The following is a 20,104-nucleotide window of genomic DNA, read 5'->3' as shown; positions in this document are numbered from 1 at the left end:
CCTAAAATCAGACTCAGGGGACAGAGAGCACAGTGCCCAGCACAGGGCAAGGTCTCTAAGTCAGCTGACCACACCCATGCTATTTACTGCTTCCCCAAACAAACGTTTGCATTCTGAAAGTGTGAACTAAAATCTGGTAAGGGGGAGAACTGATGACACGGCCATTACTGGGTGAGCATCTCGGTCCGAGACAACAGACAGGAGGCAGGGCACAGAATTTTCATCCGAGGTTGTGGCCGGCAGGTGACGTTTCAGGACATTTGTTGAAGACATCTGCTTCGTAAGAGGTGCTATGTTTCTGAGAGTCTAGTTAAGAGTTGGTGAAATGGATTTTGATTTTAGAATCAGAGCTGGTGGATTTATTACCTGGATTTATTAATGCCTCATTTTTAAGAAAAAGGTAACTATCTCATTTGTCATCCATGTATCCTTGTAATCCAGTATTACTATTTCTGAAAAGTTTTAGAGTGTGCAGTCTTTGCTTAAGAAAGATACTAAAGTAAAATTAGCTGGGGGCAGAGAGGGAGAATGGAGTATTGTATGGGACCAAAAACACACAAAAAACAAAACAAAAAAAAACCCCAATACATTAAATAAAATCAAATTTGTTGAATTTCACCTTCAAATGTTTAGTAAGCTTCTTTAGCTGTAAGGAAGTCCTATGTTAAAACGGTGACTACACTTGCTCATTATTTTTCTATCTATTAATTTATACCCCAGCGTTGTCCAAAGAGGATTTGAGATATCGATTAAAAATATTTTAACTGGCAATGCAAAGACCAATATAAAATCTAAAACAATGAACTTTCGTTGTGCAAGAGATATATAAACTTGTCTCCCAATTAATACAACCCCTAGTGAATCAATGGGTCTGGGCACTGAGCATAACATAACGCTGTGACGTTAGCAGCATGGGCCTACCTGGGTCGAGATGGAAGCGAGCACCCTGGCTAGGGCATCCTGAATCTGACCAAGCCACATCTACAGTTAATTACGAATTTTCAGGAAATACAGAGAAACATGTTAAATTACACTGCAGAGATGCAGTCAGTAAAACCCCAACCACGGAAATGCTACAGAATAACCAATTGCTTCAACAAATAAACTACGAGGAAAACAAAGAAAAAGAAAGAGAGGGGGAATCTACAGATTAAAAGAAATTTAAGAGATGTATCAACCAATCGCAATGTATGGACCTTATCTGGATCCTGATTCCAGTAAACAAACTGTTAAAGAGCCGTAAAATGTATGGGGCAACTGGAAATTTCAATAGTGACTGGTTATTTGAGTATATGAAGGAATTATTGCATTTCCAAGTTTAAATGAGTCCCTATCTTTTAGCGATAGATACTGAAATATTCATGGATGAAATGACATGATATTTAGGTTTTGCTTGAAAATAATTTGGGGGTGAAACAAGATGGGCCAGGAGCTGATAACCGTGGAAGCTGGATACTATCGTTTAATTTTGTCTCTGTTTAAAAGTTCTCGTAATAAACAGTTAAAATAAGGACTGACCTTGAAACTAGTTCAGGCAATCACAAAAGGCCAAATGCAAATTTAATTATTCTTCAAGAAAATGATGTAAAAAAAAAAAATCACCTTCTTCATCCGTGGAGAAGTATAGCTACATATTTAAACCACAGATAGCTGCCTTAGTGCCAAATCAAGTGCTAAGAAAATGTGGTTTCTGTTTTACCTTATGCATCACGAAAACAACTGCTTTACTCACTGTTAATTGATTCATTTGGCACTTTTCTTTATCCAGAAAATTAAGAACATTTTATTTTAAACAGACAAATTGAATATGCCCTCCAACACTTATTTTAAACACATTTTAGTCTGTCTTGGCATCCCAAAAATTTAATCCTCAGGAATATCAAAGCTCCCCAGAGAAGACTATGCCAAAATAGGACTACTTTTAACCCTGCAGGATCCTTTTGGGAAAAAAAAAGGTGGGGCGTTAAATGAAGGAAAACATCTAGACTGGATGTTATTCTTTCAGAACAAATTAAAAGCCAGAAGAGAACAGTCAGAGCTGAGGCACCCAGGAAAGGATGCTTATCTGGGGGGAGACCTGGGTTCAAATTTCACTTTCCAAGCTGCCTGCTATGAAGCCGACTGCTGAAACTCTGGGAGCCTCCACGTCCTTCTCTGTGGAAATGGGTTTCACAGCTGTTACTCATGGGGCTCCAGTGACAATGAAGTGAGAGTACCTGGACAAACAGGACCCAGCTCCCCTGGCCTTGGGCTAGCTTTTCAGCTCATCACTGCTCTTCCCTCCTACATACCCTGCCCTGGAGATCCGACAGTCCTTCAACCAAGCTAAATGAATTTTGCATGGCTCAGAGCATTAAAATTGTTCAAAAATTAGCTACTGCCAACACTTGAGAATCAGGAGCACAGAAATACAATGTAGAGTTCTGACTTCTTTTTTAAGATTGTGGGGTGAGGTTTGGTTTTCCAGGGTCCCCACCACCCTGCAGGCTCATTTCTGACCCCACACTGGCCGAATGTCCTTCCTTCGCCCTGCCCTTTCCCCCCCTTCTGTGCCTCTCCCCTGCCTGGCCAATTTCTCATCACCCTTCAAGGTCCAACTCTAGCACCACCTGTCACCTCCTCCACATTTCCAAAGTGCAGCCCCTCCAGTACAGCAAGCATCACACTGTCCTGGCACTAACCTGTCCACATGTCTGCCGCCTCTACTGGGCTCTCTGGCTCTCTGGAGGAAGGGACCCTGTTGCTACTGCCTTTGTGTCCCCAGGGCCCAGCAGAAAGCCTGACCTAGATAACGCAGAATTCAGTAACTGCCTCCTGAATGTGTGGAAGGAAATTAGAGCTAAAATATTACAAAAATGTAAAATTTTATATCACAGCTTGTTCTGACAGTTACCAAATAAAGGGGTCAAGGACATTAAAATGTTTTGCAAAATGAGAACAAGCTTCCATCTGCTTACATATTTCACAAGTTAGTCAGAAGTCACTAAATAAACTGACAGAGCAGAAGCAACAGCAGGCAGGGTCATTCATTCATTCACTGAACTGATACCACTGAATACTTACTGTGTGCCTTTTAAGCACTGGGGATAACGCTGCGGACAAATCAGACAACTACCTGTTTTCAAAAAGCTACATCCTAGTAGGGGAAACAAAATCAACAGACAAACCAACAGAGTCGTTTCAAACCAGAGTGAATGCTAGAAAGAAAATTAAACAAAATAATGAGAGAGGATGACTAAGGGGAGAAAGACAGTGGTCAAGGAAGGCCTCGTGGAAAATGAGACATCTGACCAGAAGGAGCCAGCTGTGCAGATACCGGAGACAGCTCCAAGCATTGGAAACAGAAGTGCAAAGGTCCCGAGGTAAACGGGGCTGCACCTTTGAGACAGAAGAGACGATGGGTGGGACTGGAGAGCAGAGCTCTGGGTGGTGGGAGTGGTAGGGGAGGTGGGCAGGGCCCGCTCTGACACTGCTAGGCACTGAATGTGCAATGACTAGGCACTGGAGGAGCGCGGGGATGGGGGTCTCTGGGCGGATGGGGAGGGGGTTTCTGTCCTACTCACACCAGCATGGGGCAGGATCCCGCCCAATTTCCCACATATGAGCCCGGGCTCCTGCCCAGGCGCTTTCACACACATTCACACAGACTGACAACAATCCTGTCCAAAAGGGTAGACATTTCCCCACTTTCCCTAGGGGAAAACAGAGGAACAGCGAGGGTCAGTGCCTTGGCCAAGGTCGCGGGAACCAGACTCCGGATCCCGAGCATCCCGGCGCGGGTGTGCAACTGCGTGCCCCTCGATCTGGAGGAATGGCGTCCACAGACCCCACGGCACGTCTGCCTGAGCCAGGCCAGGGAGCGGGCCCGCAGCCCCTGGCTGCTGACAGCCGGGCGGGAGGGGGCGACTGCGGCAGCCCGGAGGGCAGGGGAGGCAGCCGGGGCCGCCTGAGCCCCCACAGAGCCCGGCCCGCTCCGCAGCCCCTGGCCCCGCGGCCCCGCGCCCCCCAGCCCTGCAGACCGCGGCCGCGCGGCCCTCCCGCCGCCCCTCCCCGGCGGGGCCCGCTCGAGCAGCCCCCGCCAGGCCTCGCCCGCCCGCCCTGCTCACCTCGCCTCCCAGCCGCCGCGCCAGGGGGAGAGGGCGGGCGGGCGGACTGGCGGCGCTGCGCACTGGTCGCTAGCGGCTCCGCTGTCCGGGGCTCGGCCGGCCTCCCCGCCCGGCTCCGCTCCGCCCCGCCGCCGCCGCCGCAGTGGGTGTGAGGGGCGCCGGGGCGCTTCGACCCTTCCGGTCCGGCTCCCTTCTCCTCCTCCGCCGCCGCCGCCGCCGCCGCCGCCCCCGCGGCGCCCGGCCTGACCGACCCGCGCACCCACCAATCAGCGCGCGGAGAGCCGGGCAGGCGAGGCCAATCGCGCCGGGGGGCGGGTCGTGACGGGAGGCGCGGGCGGGGCGCGGGCGGGGCGTCGGGCGGAGCCGGAGTCTCCGTGCGGGGTTCGGCGCGGCTCGGCGCCCAGCGGCAGCGCAGCTGCTCCGGCCTGTGCGGGGCGCCCTGCGGCCTGGGGACGCAGGCCCGGCTCCGTACGCGCGCTGACTCCGCCATCCCCAGCACCCGGCCCGCGGGGCAGCGGCCGGAAGCGGAGCCGGGAGGCGGCGGAGAGGGCCGACCGGCGGACCGAGAGCCGGACCCTCTGGACTGCAGGTGCAGGGTGGCCCCGGAGAGGCGGCCAGTAGGGGAACGGAGCCGGCCCGTTCGGGGGAGAGCTCCGGGCGGGGACGAGGGGGAGACCGGGCCTTGGCGTCCGGCGTCCAGGAACCCGGCGTGGGGTGGCCCCCGGAAGGACGTGGAGACTCAGGCGGCGAGGGAGTGGGGAGGGAGGAGAGGCAGGAGGAGAGGCAGGGGTCTTGGACCCTGCGGCTTGCTATGAGCGGCCAGAAGTCGGGAAGCGGAGTGCGAGGAGATGGCCGCGTGCAGACGGGTGTCCCCGCGGGTCCCTGACAGAATGGAGGAGGGGACCGGTGGTCAAACCTCTGACTCAGAAAAAGGCAAGGTTTTAAATGGGGGGGGGGGGTACGGAATGCAGTGCTGAGGTCCCCCTAGGGCTTGGGGTCCGTTGACCCTTACCTTCTTTTGAGCCAACTCCTGCAACCCTCTGGGCCCTCGGTCGACCCAGGCCTGGGTCGTGTGAAACGATGGGAGAGGCAAGGGTATTGCCTGTTGCCAGACTTGCGTTTGAATAAGCAAAGCTGAAAGTGAGGCAAGAAAGCTGGACACACTGAAAAAGGATCAGAGGTCGTGGATAGGGTGGGGGGCGGTGCACATTTTGGCGACCGGGAGAATGTGGGGCTGTGGAGGAGAAGTAGACTTCACAGGGTGCCAGAGCCCGGTGGGTGATCAGGGCAGGCGACAAATGGGGAGGAGGAAGCAGGACCCTGCAGAGCGGGAGGTCAAGGGGCTGGGAGGCATGGAGGGTGGTGGCAGAGTTTGGGGAGGAAGCCTGTGATGCAGGGCCAGGCTGAGGGCACCAGGGCCTAAGGAGGAGTGGGGTAGAGGACCCAGCCACAGCCACGGGCGTCCTCCCTTAGGCCAGCCCCTCCCTCGGCCACCAGAGGGAGTTTTCTAAAACAGAGTATGGCCCATCCTTGCTTGAAATGGTAGCTCCTGCGTGTGATCTCAGTGAAGGAGGGCCCACCTGGTGGGTTCCTGCCCACACGGGTCCTCACATCAGCCTCACCCGCCCCCTGCCCCAGGTGCACAAGAGGAAACAGGGAGCCATAAATTGCTATCATCAAGGATTATGGGAGAATAGTAGAGCCCCACTGTCAGAGCTGTCCTTTCACTAAGGAGCACGCATGGGCGCTTCCCCCTAGATTAGGAAGGGGCACCCATTCCTACACACTTCAGCCAAGTTTACAACACTCACCCCATGAAAAGTGAGTCCCTAAAGTCATTGTGCACATACACACACACCTATAGTTTTCTAAAAGGATTCTGCGTTTTCTGGTTTATGAAATACAGTGAGTATTTACAGGCACAGAGCTGAGGTGATGAGGTGGGGAAGGGTCTAGTCCATGCTGGGAAGAATGCACAGAATTTTGGTAGAGTCCACGTGAAGTGAGGGGTGGGGAGGCGGGGAGGGTGTTGCACAGGTGAGCATGGCTGGCAGCTGACCTAGCCTGCAGGGCGGGGAGAAATAGTTGAGGAAGGGCTCCGGGGTAGGAGGAATCCCCAGCTGAGGCTGGAAAGCTAGCAGGAAGGTGCTAGGGCAGTGGTTTAGACAGAAAGGGCACCGGGACCCAAAGATTCAGAAGTAAGCACCTGCATGCTGTGTTCAGGAAATCCAGGGTCACCTGGTCTTGCTGGAGGTGGGGAGAGGTGGACTGGAGGGTCAGTAGGGCCTTGAGGCGGACAGGCGCTGCAGACTGGAGACCCATGGGCTCACTTCAGTTCACCGATACACTTTGTTTAGCCCAGTTTGTTTGTTTTTAAATTGACTTAGTTGCCAACATTTGAAAACTGGGCTTTCACTTGAAAAATCTCAATTGCTGGTTTCTCTTGAATAGTTAAAAGCTCTGGCATCATGGGGCCCGCATTCCCAGAAGGCAGTGGCCACCTGGAACTGAGTGGCTGCTGCCCCTTGAGGGGAGGCCCCTAGCTCACCATAGTCCCTACCACTCCTATGACCCATGTCTGGCCATGACTTTATCAGCCCTTACCTGCTGGCCCTTGGGGCATTGTGGGGTAGGGGCCCCGTCTGTGGAGGGAAAGGGCAGCTGTTGAGGGGTGTTAAGGAAGGAGGTGAATGACGTGCTGAGGTATTTATTTTAGAAAGATCACTAGAGCCCATGAAGTTTCGGGGATGAGGAGCTTACGTTCACAAGAGCAGTTAGGGAGCTATTGCAAAGGCCCTTGTAAGAGAAGATGAGGCCTGGCCTGGGGCAGGTGTCAAGAGGAAGGACCTATTTTAAAACTGCTTCAATACTTGAGGGACATGAAACGTCACAGTGAGCCGCCACTACCCAGCTGCCAGGATGGCTGTAATAAAAAAGACAGACAACACTGGTGGTGACGACGGGAGCAATTCGAACTCTCATCCCCTGCTGGTGGGAAAGCAGAATGGCGCACCCGCTTTGGAAAACAGTTTGGCGATTTCTGGTGACATCAGACATACCCCTTTCATACCACCCAGCAGTCCTGTTCCCGGCCGTGTATCCGAGAGATATAAAAACATGTCCACGCAAAGAGCTGGACATAAACGTAGCGGCTTTATTCCCAACAGTCAAAAACCAGAAACAACACATGCCCGTATGTAGCCCAATGGGTGGAAGCAGCCACACGGTGGGATACCACCTGGCAATTAAAGACGCTGACCTGACGGCTGCACGACATGGAAGAGCGCCCAGCACATCATGCTAAGGGAAGGAAGCCAAACAAGGCTACGTCCCCTATGATTCTGTTTATGGGACATTCTGGAAAAAGCAAGAGTAGGTCAGTGGTTGCCAAAGGTCGAGGTTGGGGGCAGGGGGAGTGGGCAGGGAGGATCACCAGGGGCCAGGAGGGAATTTGCGGGGATGATGGGTATACTCTATATTTTAATTCGGATGGTGGTCATATCACTGTATGTTTATCCGACTTCAGAACTGGGCACCTAAAAAAGGGCGACTTTTAACGTATGTAAATTAAACTAAAAAATTTGATGTAAAGAAAAGAAGTCTGTTTAAGAGGTAGAATGGTCAATCTTAGAGGTGGGATGTGGGGTGGACGGGGGTGGAGGAGGAGAGTGAAGAAGGAGTCAAGGAGGTTGCCATGGTTCCTGGCGTGAGTTTTGGAGGGGTGACCTCTGGCCTTGGCCTGCTCACCCGCCTGCTGAGAGGAAGGCTGTATTGAACCTGCATCTGGGCTGCCCACCTGCCTTCTATCACCTCCCCCTTTCCTGTCCCCTTCAGCTCTGCAGCCCTGACTGTGTACCCTCTGACATGAAGGCCGTTGGCTGTTCTTCCTGAGACCTCACTGCTCCTCCCTTCCCTGCCTTTGACTTGGCTCCTTGATGGCACAGCTGGCAGATACTGCCCACCTGGCAGACATTGCCCACTTCCCTGCCCCACATGGGAGAAGAGCACATAGGAGGGAAGGAAGAAGAGCTCAGGCTCCACTCCTTGGCCTGGGGGTGCCCGGGGACACTGGAGGCTGGTCCAGGGGTTACGGTGCTGACAGGTTTCCATGGCTCCAATCTCATCGTCCATTCTTGACTTGTCTTGACTGGGTTCCAGTTGGGCTTTCCACTGAGCTATGCTCTTTTGGGCAAGAGGTTTGTTTCCCTGAGCCTCAGTTCCATGGGGAATGGGCATGGGTGGTGACCCCTGCCTGCTGGGGATGCTGTGAGAATTCAAGGAGAGAAGTACCGAGTTCAGGGCATAGGCTGTGCACACAGGAACAATGAGTGTCCTCGTGCTGGCCTCCTCTGCTCCCTCACCTTGCCTGCTCCGCCTCCACTCCCCCATGCCCTCCCCATCTTCTCCCCAACCCTGACCAGGATCCAATGTACCAGGGGATGCGAGTCAAGTCTGCTTCTGTTGTGTGCTAGAGAAAGCCAAACTGCACTTAACCCAAGGGGGACACCTGTTGGGAGCTTCTTGCATTGTAACACCTGGGAGAGAATGGGTGGAGCTGGCCCTGGGACTGCAGCCTGGCCAGAGCCTTGGAAGCTATGGGCAAACTCTTCATCACACCCTGTTCTCCTCTGGGTCAGCTTCCTTCTCCCCATGTCACCTTCTGCTCTTGCACCACCCAAGGGGGGCAGACCCTCTGTCCCAAATCAAGTTTGAAAATCCCCGGAGGAGGAGGACTCTGATGGGCTCCTTGGGCAGGGGTTCCCACCCCTGGGCTGGGCAGTCAGACTCGTGAAGACATGGCAGGAGAAAGGGCAGAAACAGTTGGGAAAGGCAGAAGGCTGGGGGCTTATTCTCTGATCATAAGAAAGAGGGCATGGGTGCTGAATGCAGTGGCCCTCAGCCCCCCTTTTGCAGGCATCCCCCTGAGCACCAGCAACTGGACCCTTGCTGTCAGGCAAGGGACTGGAAACTCTTCACTGGAAGTCAGACCAGCCTGAAAACCTAAAGCAAAGACCTGACCTCTGCGCCCCCACCCCTGCCACCGCAGACTCCCCTAGATTACCCAGCAGTGAATGTCAGCATCAACGGGCCCCACCATATGCTCAGGACTTTCCCCCACCTGGAATCTGACCAGACAACTAAGGTCATGTGGCAAAAACCAAACAAAACAAAATAAAACACCCCAAAACAAAAAACCCCACAAAACTAAAACAACCAAAAAAGCTATCTTGAAAGAAACAGAGACTATAGTGAAAAAGAAAGGAAATTCTAAAAGAAAAAATATATTGCCAGCTTCAGAGAGAATGAAAGTCTCGCATCCTTGAAGCCCTTAAAAAGATATTTAGCCCACCTCTATGTCCTCGCTCTCTCAGCTGAGATGGCCTCGAAGTGGCGACACCCCAGCAGGAAAAGCACACCCAGAGCCCAGGAGTTGTTTTCTACTGACCATTCTTCAACGAAGGAAACCAGGGGTCCCAAATCAGCAATGGCTGAGTCTAGGGCTGGGACAGAAGATACACAAGAGGAGGCTAGAGTGCAAGAAAATAAGGAAGTGCTTATAACACACACGCACACACAGGTGGGTGTGTCAAAGGGACACAAGAGTTAACTGAAAGGGCTCTCAATGGTCATAGCCGGGACCATCCGAGCAATAAAATAAATAACAATATTGGGTTATAACTCAGCATAAAATAAATATCCATGAGTCCATACTAATAGAACTAAACGATTTAATAAATGAAAACGTATATGGGGAAAGAACAGGCGAGTCTGTACTGAATTCCAAATAATTTATGTAGACAATCCCCTCTCAGGAAGGTGAAGCATAACTCTCCACTCACTCCGTGGGGGTGGGCATAGTGACTTCCTTCCAAAGAGGTCAGTATGGAAAGAGAAAAATCAGACTACCTGACAAGCACTACCTCACACAGGTGACCAAGCTAACATAATAGTGACAAGACATGTTGACAGCATATACCCCCCTGCATATGAAGCAATGATAATGGCACTTTGCTTCTGGGGTCTTCCTCCCCAAAACACATAACCCCAGTCTAACCATGCGAAAGCATCAGACGATCCCAGTTGGGGAACATTCTAGAAAATACCCACCAGTGGTCCTCAAAAATGTCAAGAGCATTCAAAAAAAGGAAATCTGAGAAATGGTCACAGCTAAGAGGAGCCTAAGGAGATATGTAATGTGATGTCAGGGAAAAGATGGCAGAAAAGGACATTAGGTAAAAACTAAGGAAATGTGAATAAACTATGGGCTGTAGTTCATTTTAAAAATACTATATATATATATATATATATATATATATATATATATATATTCGGAGAAAAAAAAGAACCCTTGGAAATTAAATCGTATTGGCAGAAATGAAAACTCTCAGTAGTAAACAGATTGGGAGAATACGTCAAATCTCCCATTAGAAGAGCAAAAAGGTAAGATACTCAATTAAAAAAAGATAGGAAATGAGAAATCAGTCCAGAAGCTTCAGCCTCTAAAATAAGAGGGGCGTAAAACAGAAAGAAATCCACAGAAAAGTAATTCAAGAAAATCCCCCAGAACTGAGGGGGCAGGAGATACCAGCCTGAAATCAACACTAAACGAGAAGAGACCCAAGACACCTCCCTGTGGCATTTGAGAACACAGGGGGAGAAAAAGAAGGGAACACAAAGGTCTACCTACATCAAAGTGATTTTGAAGCCCTCAACTGCAAAGCTGTGAACAAGATCAGGGAGCATTACCTTTACAGTTCTGAAGAAAACATGTTTTCGTGACCTAGAATTCTATATGTAGCTAACCCTCAGCCCTGTGTGAGGCATAAAGTCATTTATTTCTCAAGGTCTCAAGAGTTTAAGTCCCAGCCTCCTTTACTCAAGAAGGATGTACTCCACCAAAATGACAAAGGAAACTCAGAAGGAAGACGTGAGATACGGGAAGCAGGATGACAAGGGAATGCCTTGGAGGATGACGGATCGCTCCCAGGACGGCAGCTGTGCACCAGATGTGGACGGAGCTGAGCCATCCTGCAGCTGTGTGACCCCAGAAACAGCTGGCCATCATAAGGACTCCCCACTTCCATCGGCCCATCTTCTTAAACCAAGGACAAAACGCCCAGGACGGTCTTCACCATGTGCTCCCAAGGGTCTCTCCCCTGACGCTCTGCTGAGGGCATGCGCGTCCCTCACAGAAGTTCTCAGCTTTTCCCTGAGAGCAGGAGGCAGCCCCTTCCCTCTGACCGTCCTTCTGCCGCACGTCCAGTGCCTGGTCCACACCTCAATCTTGCTAAGTGCCCAAGTGTGAAGAGCCCCCTGTTGCCCAAGCCTCACTTGTGAAATGAGATGCATTCCTCTGGTTCTCATCCAGCTAAAAATGTTCTGGCTAGTTTGTAAGGTCTCCTAACCTCAGAAGTCGTAATGACCACCACGGTCTGGTTAAAAAGACAGAAAGGAGTGCCGGTGTTTCCGGCAAGACTTGCGCCCTGGTGGATCTGTGGGAAGGGCTGGAGGACGTGGCTCAGAGAATACCACCGGGGTTCCTGGGCTCCTGCCAGCTCTTCAGAAGTGGGATTCTAGAGGAGCTGCAGGAAACTCTGCTGGCGGCTGCCCCTGCCCGGAGTACGGGGCGGTGGGAGAGTTCTAGGGAGCCTTGCTGCAGCGGGGGCTTTGGGGCTAAGGGCCATAGCAGGATCGCCTCTCTGCCGAAGCCATGCTTCTGTCTGCTTCTGCCCGAGGAGAAAGAAGTAACGTGATTCCTCAATAAATAGTATGATTTCTTAACTACCTTCCAGATCTTCCGTGCTGCTTCTCACTGGTGGAATTTTAACTTGGAAATGTAATTCCCAGGTTGCTGAGCCCCATGACAGAGGGGAGGGCATAGAAAAGGATGGACAAGTTACTGAGTAGCCCACAGGTAATCCCGAACAAAGGTCTGATGGTATATTAGAGTCACTCACACCGGGTAGTGGTCATGAAGACACTATTCAAGCCATCTGGGATAGCTACTTTCATTGGGAGCCTAAATTCTGACCCCACAAGCCTTCACAACTCTGTCCCTGGCTTCTTACCTTCCTGCCTGACTGTATGAATAAAACTGGTGACAGTGATGGACTCATGGAAATCAAAAGTGTGGATTTGAGGGGCGCCTGGGTGGCTCAGTCGGTGAAGTGTCTGCCTTGGGCTCAGGTCATGATCCCAGTGTCCTGAGATTGAATCCTGCATCGAGCTCCCTGCTCAGCGGGGAGACCACTTCTGCCTCTCTCCCCTGCTGGTCCTCTATCTCTCACTCTCTCTCTCTCTCTCTCTCTCAAATAAATAAAATCTTTTTTTGAAAAAAAGTACGGATTTGAGAGTTTCACCCCTGCATGCTGCCTTTGGGTCCTGGGCACCATCTTACACGGCATCACGTGGTCCAACCCTCTCCGACAGCTGTTCAGTGGACTCAACCAAGAGTCCCAAATATCCTACAGTTTGTTCCATCCTGTAAAATAACTAGTCCTCATTCTCCCACCAGAAGCATGCGGGTCACAGGTGTGGGCACAGTGCCGTTGGCTACCAAGAACCAGGGCTCACTCCCACCGGACACTGCTGATTTCCTGTTCTGAGGAGCCCTCAACAAGCAAGGACACTTAAAGAATGAGATTACCAAAAATCCACACACACAAGCCAAAAAAGAATTGTACGTGTCTTTATTGTCTTAAAATTGCATAGTATTTTGATTGTGTATGCTTTTAAAGAGAGGGCAAAGGGGCCCACTTGAAACTACTCTCTTGCATGGGATATTTCAAGCTGTTTGACTATAGGTAGGAGCAGGGACCAGAATGCTGCCTGGGCTTCAAAAGAACCATGATCAGATTTAATAGAAGTTGGAGAGTCAGACGGATTTATAGAAGAAACCGTGGAAGGACATTGAGATCTTGAAGGGATTTACAGGAGGCACAGGAAGATGGTGGGGAGGCTTCCCTGATGTCACGGGATGGGATTCAGGGGCAGCCCAGAGAGGACAGGAAAGGAGAAAGGAGTCCAGAGGGGCAATGCCTTGTGCTCAAATCTGAGATGAATGCCCCCCCTGCCAGGAGGCTGGGGGAGTACATGGTCTGGGAGTTATCTTGGCTATCGAAAGCCACATACTAGAAAAATAACTTAAAAGCTATACAATCATCATTATAAATATTTTGTCTTTTAAAACTAACTAGCGTTGGTTAAAAAAAAAGGTTCACAGTTACTCTGAAGAGAGCTGTGTCTCTATTGCACAGTAGTGGAAAAGTCCGCTCTGATCCCCATGTGTAAACAATGATTCCCTTCTCCTCTGGCAACTTCAGGACACAGAGAAACAGTATCTGCTCTAAGCAAAGCACTTGGGTACAAGGCACGTGGAAGCTGTCAAGGTCTACTGGGATCTACTCGGAACACACAGAATGCCCGCTGTTCCTCCCACTTGGGCGTCCCTGGGACGGGCCTCGAAGCACACGGCAGGTGGCGACGGCCTCCTCAGGCTCTTTCTTGATCTCTATTCCACGGTCACAGACTTGGCCAGATTTCTGGGGAAGTCAACCTAAAACGAGAGAAAGTAGCCGCTCAGGACCCCATAGAGCTCAGCAACGTGCCGTGTCACAAAGCCCATTATCACGGTACTTGAAGACAAGGAGATGGGTGTTCCAGTTCCCTTCGACCATGACCTGGTTCCTGGAGACCTGCATCTTGGAAGTGGTTCCTTATTCCAGAAACGTCACTCAACAGCATGATGTTTAGTTCATTCAATAAACACTTAGTGTGCACCTGACTCCTGCCATGCTGTGGTAATGTGTTAACACTATTAAAAGGATCTGATTCATGCTATTAAAACCAGTGAGCTTGGTGTGTCCTGTTAAATATTCACTTTTCTTGGAAGGATACACACTCAATTCATAAGACTTGTTAGTCCAGGGTGGGGGTTAGGAAGAAAAAGGGACTGGGGATGGTTGATAGAGCAGGCTTCAATTTCACCTACAATGTCTTCTCTTGCTTACAATAATGTTTTTAAGAAAGAAACAAATACGACAAAATGTTAGCCAATGGCAATTCTGGATATGTGCACTGTTAGGTATTTGTTACATTGTGTTTTTTTTGTATGGTTATCTATATTTAAAACTCAAAATAAAATTGTAATAAAACTCCTATTTCTTTACACAGCGAGTTGTATGCTCTTACACACTTTTTGCCGGTGGGATCGTAAATTGGTTCTTTTCTGGAACATAAATTGACACTGTAAGGAGTCTCAAAGTGTTGAATCATTTGCTAGACTGAAGACAAGTCTTAAATGTGGGAGGAAGATACAATGTGCAAAGATGGTCACTGCAGTTGTGATTTATGCAGCCATTTCCCCCCAAATTAGCAACAGTTTAAATAACAGAAGACTGGCTAAGTCATTGTTACAATCCATGCCACAAGACTGTGTTGGAATATTGTACATGTTGCTTGTCCAAGTTATTATATTTGGAATATCGTCAATGTTGCATACGGTAAGTTCAAGATGTAAGAAAATACTTGTAGGGGCGCCTGGGTGGCACAGCGGTTAAGTGTCTGCCTTCGGCTCAGGGCGTGATCCCGGAGTTGTGGGATCGAGCCCCACATCAGGCTCCTCAGCTATGAGCCTGCTTCTTCCTCTCCCACTCCCCCTGCTTGTGTTCCCTCCTCACTGGCTGTCTCTATCTCTGTCAAATAAATAAATAAATAAAATCTTTAAAAAAAAAAAAAGAAAATACTTGTAAATATATTTAAAGGGAAGATGTAAAATATCATCCTCGATAAAATCTCAAAAAAATGTTCAAAAATTCATATGCACAAGGAAAAGACTGGAATAAATGATTAATTTTGCTCATTCACATTGCCCCTCTGGGTGATGAGTTTATGGTCTAGCGATATGGTCTTCATAATCTTGCAACTTGTTTTCAAGGGGTAGAAGTTACTTTAAAAAGAGAGTTATTTTAAGTGAAAAAAATTCTCCTATGAAGCTTTACCAAATAAGCACTTAAGAACAAAATCAAACTCCGGGGTTATGTTTCTCCCCTTTGGGGGGTTCGGCGCGGTATGGGACATACGTCATAGCCTCGGAGAACAGCCAGGTGAAAGGACAGGAGCTGCAGCGGGATCACACTCAGGATCCCCTGGAGGCAGTCCACCGTGTGGGGCAGCTCGATTGTCTTATACGCGAACTTGGAACTCTCAGTGTCATCCCTCGAGCACAGTATAATCGGGCGACCCTACAGTGGAGAAAGAGGATTACAACATGCAGGTTATCTCTGAAAGAACAACCCCTCACCTACAACAGGGTTTCTGAGATCAACCTGATTGCAATGATCACAGTGATCTCTTGCTTTGGTTGCAATCATGGGGGAGGTGATGTGCGCGGCTGGTGCGACGGACAAAGTGTTGGCTGCTGTTTGGTGAGTTTCTCTCCTTCCCTGGTAGGATGATCGCCAGCCATTCAGCACCCATCTGTTGAGTGGCTGCAATGTGCCTTGCCAAGTGCAGGACACACCTATTCCTCACTCTAAGGGGACTCACAACTGAGGGGTAGAAAACGAAAATATAAACCAGCCAACCAATAACTAATGATGAGTTCCAGATAAGTGCCACGGAGGCAACAAAACACGGGGATATGATTGGAAGACGCTGGTGAGGAACAGCCAGCGCCAGGGCGTAGAGGCAGAAATCAGCTTGGCATGAGCGGGAAACGGAAGGGCCCAGATAATGCAGGCTTGTGGTCACTCTAGTTTTATGGGAAGCCACCGGAAGGCTTTAAGCAAGGAAGTAAAGCGATTTGTGTCTTATAACTTCTGCCTGGCCACTGTGCTGAGCCTCCCTGGAAAGGGCAGGGCATTGTTTGGTCTCACCCCCCTGTAAGTTCATGAGCCCTCCCAGGACGGATCTGTGGAGGGCTCTGTGCTCCCACCTCCGGGCAGCTCCACGCTGGGGATCGGGGACAGCTCGGGCCAATCTGGGTCACAAGGTCTCACTGAGGAGCCGTTGTACCCAAGGCCACAGGCTGGCCAGTCATTTCTGAATGTGTGTACCACTCATGAGGGGGTCTAGGAGAGACTGTGGGGTCAAGCCTACTCGGGGATGGGACCACTCATAACCGGAGTGTGGAAGAGGACAGGAGAGAGGGAGCCCCAGCCCAACTGAGAGCCCTCACCTGGCGGGCTGTGACCTGCTGCAGGGCGTTCTGGCATTTGGCAAAGCAAGGGTCCTTCATGATGACCATGATGACGGGCATCTGCTTGTCGATCAGCGCTAAGGGTCCGTGCTTCAGCTCCCCGGCCAGGATGCCTTCTGAATGCATGTAGGTTATCTCTTTAATTTTCTGGGGAGACACAAGGTGGGGTCTTGTGACACCAGGCAGACAGGGGGGTGGAGCAGATCAGCCAGAGGGGAGGAAGGGGAGCTGGAGGAGGGACGGATCCAGAAGGCAGGGAGCTGAGAGGGCTGCAGGGCAGATGAATGCATGAAGTGGTCAACAGCACTGAGGGCAGCTCGCAAGGCCAGGGCCAGGGCCAATGGCCAGGACTGGCTGCTGTCCAGAGCAGGCACAAGACCCAGCATGCAGCCTGTGTCCCCAGACCAGTCCCCAGCACAGCCGCCACCCCTGATGGACGGACAAGTCAACGCCGATCCAGCTCTCCCCTTCCAGTCTGTGGTCTGTGGTCAGGCCCCACGTCCTCCCCCACAGTTATAATTTGTAATGATTGGCATTGGATTCTGTCTAGTTACACCCTCCTTTAACATTCTGATTGGTCATTTCCCCCCAATTCTAGACCATTAATAACTTCCAAAGGGTTCCTCCAACTTACTCATGAGGCAAAAATCACACACATTGGGCTGTTACTGGAATTCTTCCCTATGTTTAGGGAGATTCATTTCTATTCAGTTACCATTAAACCTGCCTCACTGAACTGGCAAGTGTCAAATGAAACACTTCTCAGCTCCCCTAGAACTCTTTATTTTGGTGGGGGGACACTGTCAGGAGTATGGCTGCCCCGTGGGGAAGGGATGTGGCAGACAGCTGGAGGGCAGGCCCCCAGGAGACCACAGAGGGGCCATTGATGTATGCCAGCAGCGGCCTAAAAGCTTCTTTCTTCCCCCAAAGACTGACTTGGAGACACAGCTGAATATGCATCTTTCACCAGCACACTGGGGCGCTGCAGCTGAGCCCCCCCACCCCCTGCATCAGGCAGCACAGGCATGGGGGAGCTACAAGTGGACTCCATCCAGGCCTTGCTTCTAGTGTGCCCCCCCCCCCCCCCAGCAGTGTGTCCAGCCCTTCATTTCCTTTGGCAGGACTCAGAGCTTGCAGAGGAAACTTGTGGAATTGGGAGCTCATTGCCAGTCAGGCAACTCTGGCTCGTGCACCCCTCCCCCACTCACCCCTACCGCTTGTAAAATTCTCTGAATGTTTCTCTCAAATGGGGGTGACAGGGAAGGAGCAGGGACTTGCTCCCGAGGAAGAGGAGGAGCCCCAAGCTGGGTCAGGGGTGATGCCCTTGCTTGGGTCCCGAGTGCTGCCCCACCTGCGACACTGTCTCCCGTTTATCACTTTGGTTGGGCATTCCCATCCAGAAGCAGCAAGCAGACAGTGAGTTACAGGGCTAGCACTGGACTCAGCCCCTGGACAGCACTGCCCCACTCTCTTGTTGGCCCTGTGATCCTGGCACCTGCCCACGCTCCATCAGCTCTTGTACTCGGGTTTGGATCTTTATGGCCATAAAAGAGCCAGTTACCAATTTAAAAAAAGGCAGGCTGGCCTTCAAAGCTCATTCCGTCAGGATCTCCAGCTCCCCTTGGAAGTTTGAGGGCTAACAGGGAAACTCTGCAGAGAGCCCCCATGGAGGGGTTGATGCGGAGGGGGCTGGGCAGAGGAGGCTCACCAGGGCTCCTTCCAGGCACGTGGCGTAGTTATAGCCCCGTCCCATGACCAGGAGCGACCTCTGCGTGTAGAGCTCCAGGGCCAGGTCATGAATCTTCTCATCCAGCGACAGCACTTCCTTGATCAGCCCTAAATCACGATGAATACAGCAGAGGGATGTCGGTCATACTAGATTTTATAGCAAGACTCACAAAGAAAAATCATGGTGCATTAAGACAAAGTTTGGGCACTCACACCACTTAATACATTTGGCTTCCTCGCATTAGTGTCAAAGGATTTTAAATGCAGATTATGGGAAATAACTTGGGTGATTAGCCAGGATTTTGTTTACGTTCATACTTTCTTAAGCATGTAAGGTAAGCAGGGAAGTGTGATTTCTAGCTCCATTTCACAGGCAAGGCAACTGAGGCTCAGAGAGGCTAAATCACCAGCTGGCCAGCCACAGGGCTGACACCCCAAATCAACGCCTCATTGCCCCATCCAGCCCACGTGCTAAGTCTGGAGACAATGCCAGTGTAAGTTGGACCAATGCTTCCCAAACCATTTGGTCTCACGTCTTCTTTGCACTCTTAAAAATGATTGTGAATCCTTAAGACACTTTGTTTCTGTTGGTTTTATCAATACTTACCAGATTAGAAACTGAGAAAATTGAAGATATTTTTATTCATTCGTCGCAATAAACCCATTCTACATTTTTAAAAATTAGTGAGAATAATGGTGCTGTTTTATATTTTTGTAAATCTTTCTAAGTGCCTGACTTGTAATAAAGACACTGAGATCCTCACATCTGTTTCCTCATTCAACTGTTGTGATATGTTCTTTTGCTTGAAGAATAGGAAGAAAATCAGCCTCACAGAGATTTGTAGTTGGAGAAGGAAGGAACATTTAAATAACTTTTTCAAATAATTGTGAATGTTCTTCTCCGATATTACATCAAACTCAAGAAATGGTCATTTCTTTTTTTTTAAATTAATTTATTTAAGTAATCTCTGCACCCAACATGGGCTTGAACTCATGACCCCGAGATCAAGAGTCACATATTCTACTGACTGAGCCAGCCAGGTGCCCCAAGAAATAGTAATTTCTTAAAAGAGTAGTTGCAAATGTAGACTCTGAAATCATATCAATAAACTTTTCCTACCTTGTTACATTAAAATTTATCGGTCTATCTTGTATTTATTTAAATGGAGGTTTTACACGTGTAATTTTGTAACATCACGCACTGGCCTTTTGGAAAATACAGGTTCACTGAATTTTGCAAATCTAAAAATGGACACATTTCATCATAAAATGTTTTTTTTTAGAAATGACAGGTGTTCAAAGCACCGTGGCCTGATCAGAGATGTCTTTCAGTGGTGGGAAGTGGTCAAGCTCACGCTCACAGCTCCAAGTTTTCCCGAATCCTAAATCTTACATGAAAGCCTGAAGTTTGTCACTGGCAAGAGATACTGTCGGTTTTGCTTCTTGAAGTGTCAGGCTAACTTTGTACTTTTTTGAGAAAATGTCTATCGCGTACTCAAGTCAGCTTGCTACTCCAACAATCCCAGGGTGCTTTTCTTGGAAACAACCATCACACTCTTCCACGTGCTTTACCCACACTTCCCATTTTGCCAAACAGAACATAAAAGATCTTGCAATTCACGGAGATTAATGCACTTTCCTGCATCGTGAAGGGCGTCTTTGAGCGAAGCTAGGTGCGTGGTGGCATCAGCGGCGGCCTGACCACCACCTTTGCAAATGTCCACACAGCGAAAAAGGCAAAGACATTTATTACAAACAACGTGTTTACTGTGGGGACAGTAGTAGGACCTGCAGACCACATCTTGAGAACGGCTGACTTAGACATCAGGGTCGAGCAGTTTTTGCACCGTTAGTATCTGGCTTAAAGTGAAGAATAGTTTTCTCATCCATACATTTTCGGCATCTTGTGTTGGCCGGATTCAGCTTTCTAGGCTTTGTGTGGTTAGATGCTGACTTTCCCTCACTGCCCTGTCTGGGGTTTGCCCCTGGCTCCCAGGGAGGACCCAGTCCTTCCCTGTCTCTGGGAGGGGCTGCCCCCCAGCCTAGTGACCATCCTGCCCCAGCACGTTCT

General features: G+C 50.0%; 2 protein-coding genes and 1 long non-coding RNA gene across 9 annotated transcripts in view; 1 reads left to right on the top strand and 2 right to left on the bottom strand.

The window, feature by feature from the left end:
- The window catches only part of MAPK9 (mitogen-activated protein kinase 9), a 52,503-nt gene extending 47,260 nt beyond the window's left edge, over positions 1-5,243 (bottom strand). For 2 of the 5 annotated variants that reach the window (XM_026507705.4, XM_048221222.2), the window contains exon 1: positions 4,107-4,315. The gene's annotated coding sequence lies outside the window, so the exon portion shown is untranslated. Of the gene's footprint in view, positions 1-4,106; positions 4,318-5,118 lie in introns of those variants that run through there. The other 3 variants (XM_044387307.3, XM_026507709.4, XM_026507706.4) reach the window with 3 other exon arrangements.
- On the top strand, positions 4,501-19,168 carry LOC130542786 (uncharacterized). Of its 3 annotated transcripts, none has more exons than XR_008957598.1 (3): positions 4,501-4,695; positions 12,622-12,786; positions 13,430-19,168. It is a non-coding gene; the product is annotated as an uncharacterized LOC130542786 (long non-coding RNA). The 3 variants fall into 3 exon arrangements; XR_008957599.1 differs by having other exon boundaries at positions 11,900-12,786; XR_008957597.1 differs by lacking the exon at positions 4,501-4,695 and having other exon boundaries at positions 10,418-12,786.
- The window catches only part of GFPT2 (glutamine-fructose-6-phosphate transaminase 2), a 41,339-nt gene continuing 34,014 nt past the window's right edge, over positions 12,780-20,104 (bottom strand). The window contains exons 16-19 of the mRNA XM_026507704.4: positions 18,014-18,141; positions 16,285-16,452; positions 15,188-15,349; positions 12,780-13,662 (exon numbers count right to left, since the gene is read on the bottom strand). Of these exons, the coding sequence (XP_026363489.2) occupies positions 13,618-13,662; positions 15,188-15,349; positions 16,285-16,452; positions 18,014-18,141 (503 nt within the window). The 3' untranslated portion in view covers positions 12,780-13,617. The remainder of the gene's footprint in view (positions 13,663-15,187; positions 15,350-16,284; positions 16,453-18,013; positions 18,142-20,104) is intronic.

Source organism: Ursus arctos, unplaced genomic scaffold, assembly GCF_023065955.2.
Source record: "Ursus arctos isolate Adak ecotype North America unplaced genomic scaffold, UrsArc2.0 scaffold_5, whole genome shotgun sequence".
NCBI lineage: Eukaryota > Metazoa > Chordata > Mammalia > Carnivora > Ursidae > Ursus > Ursus arctos.
This window is presented reverse-complemented; position numbering and strand designations above follow the sequence as displayed.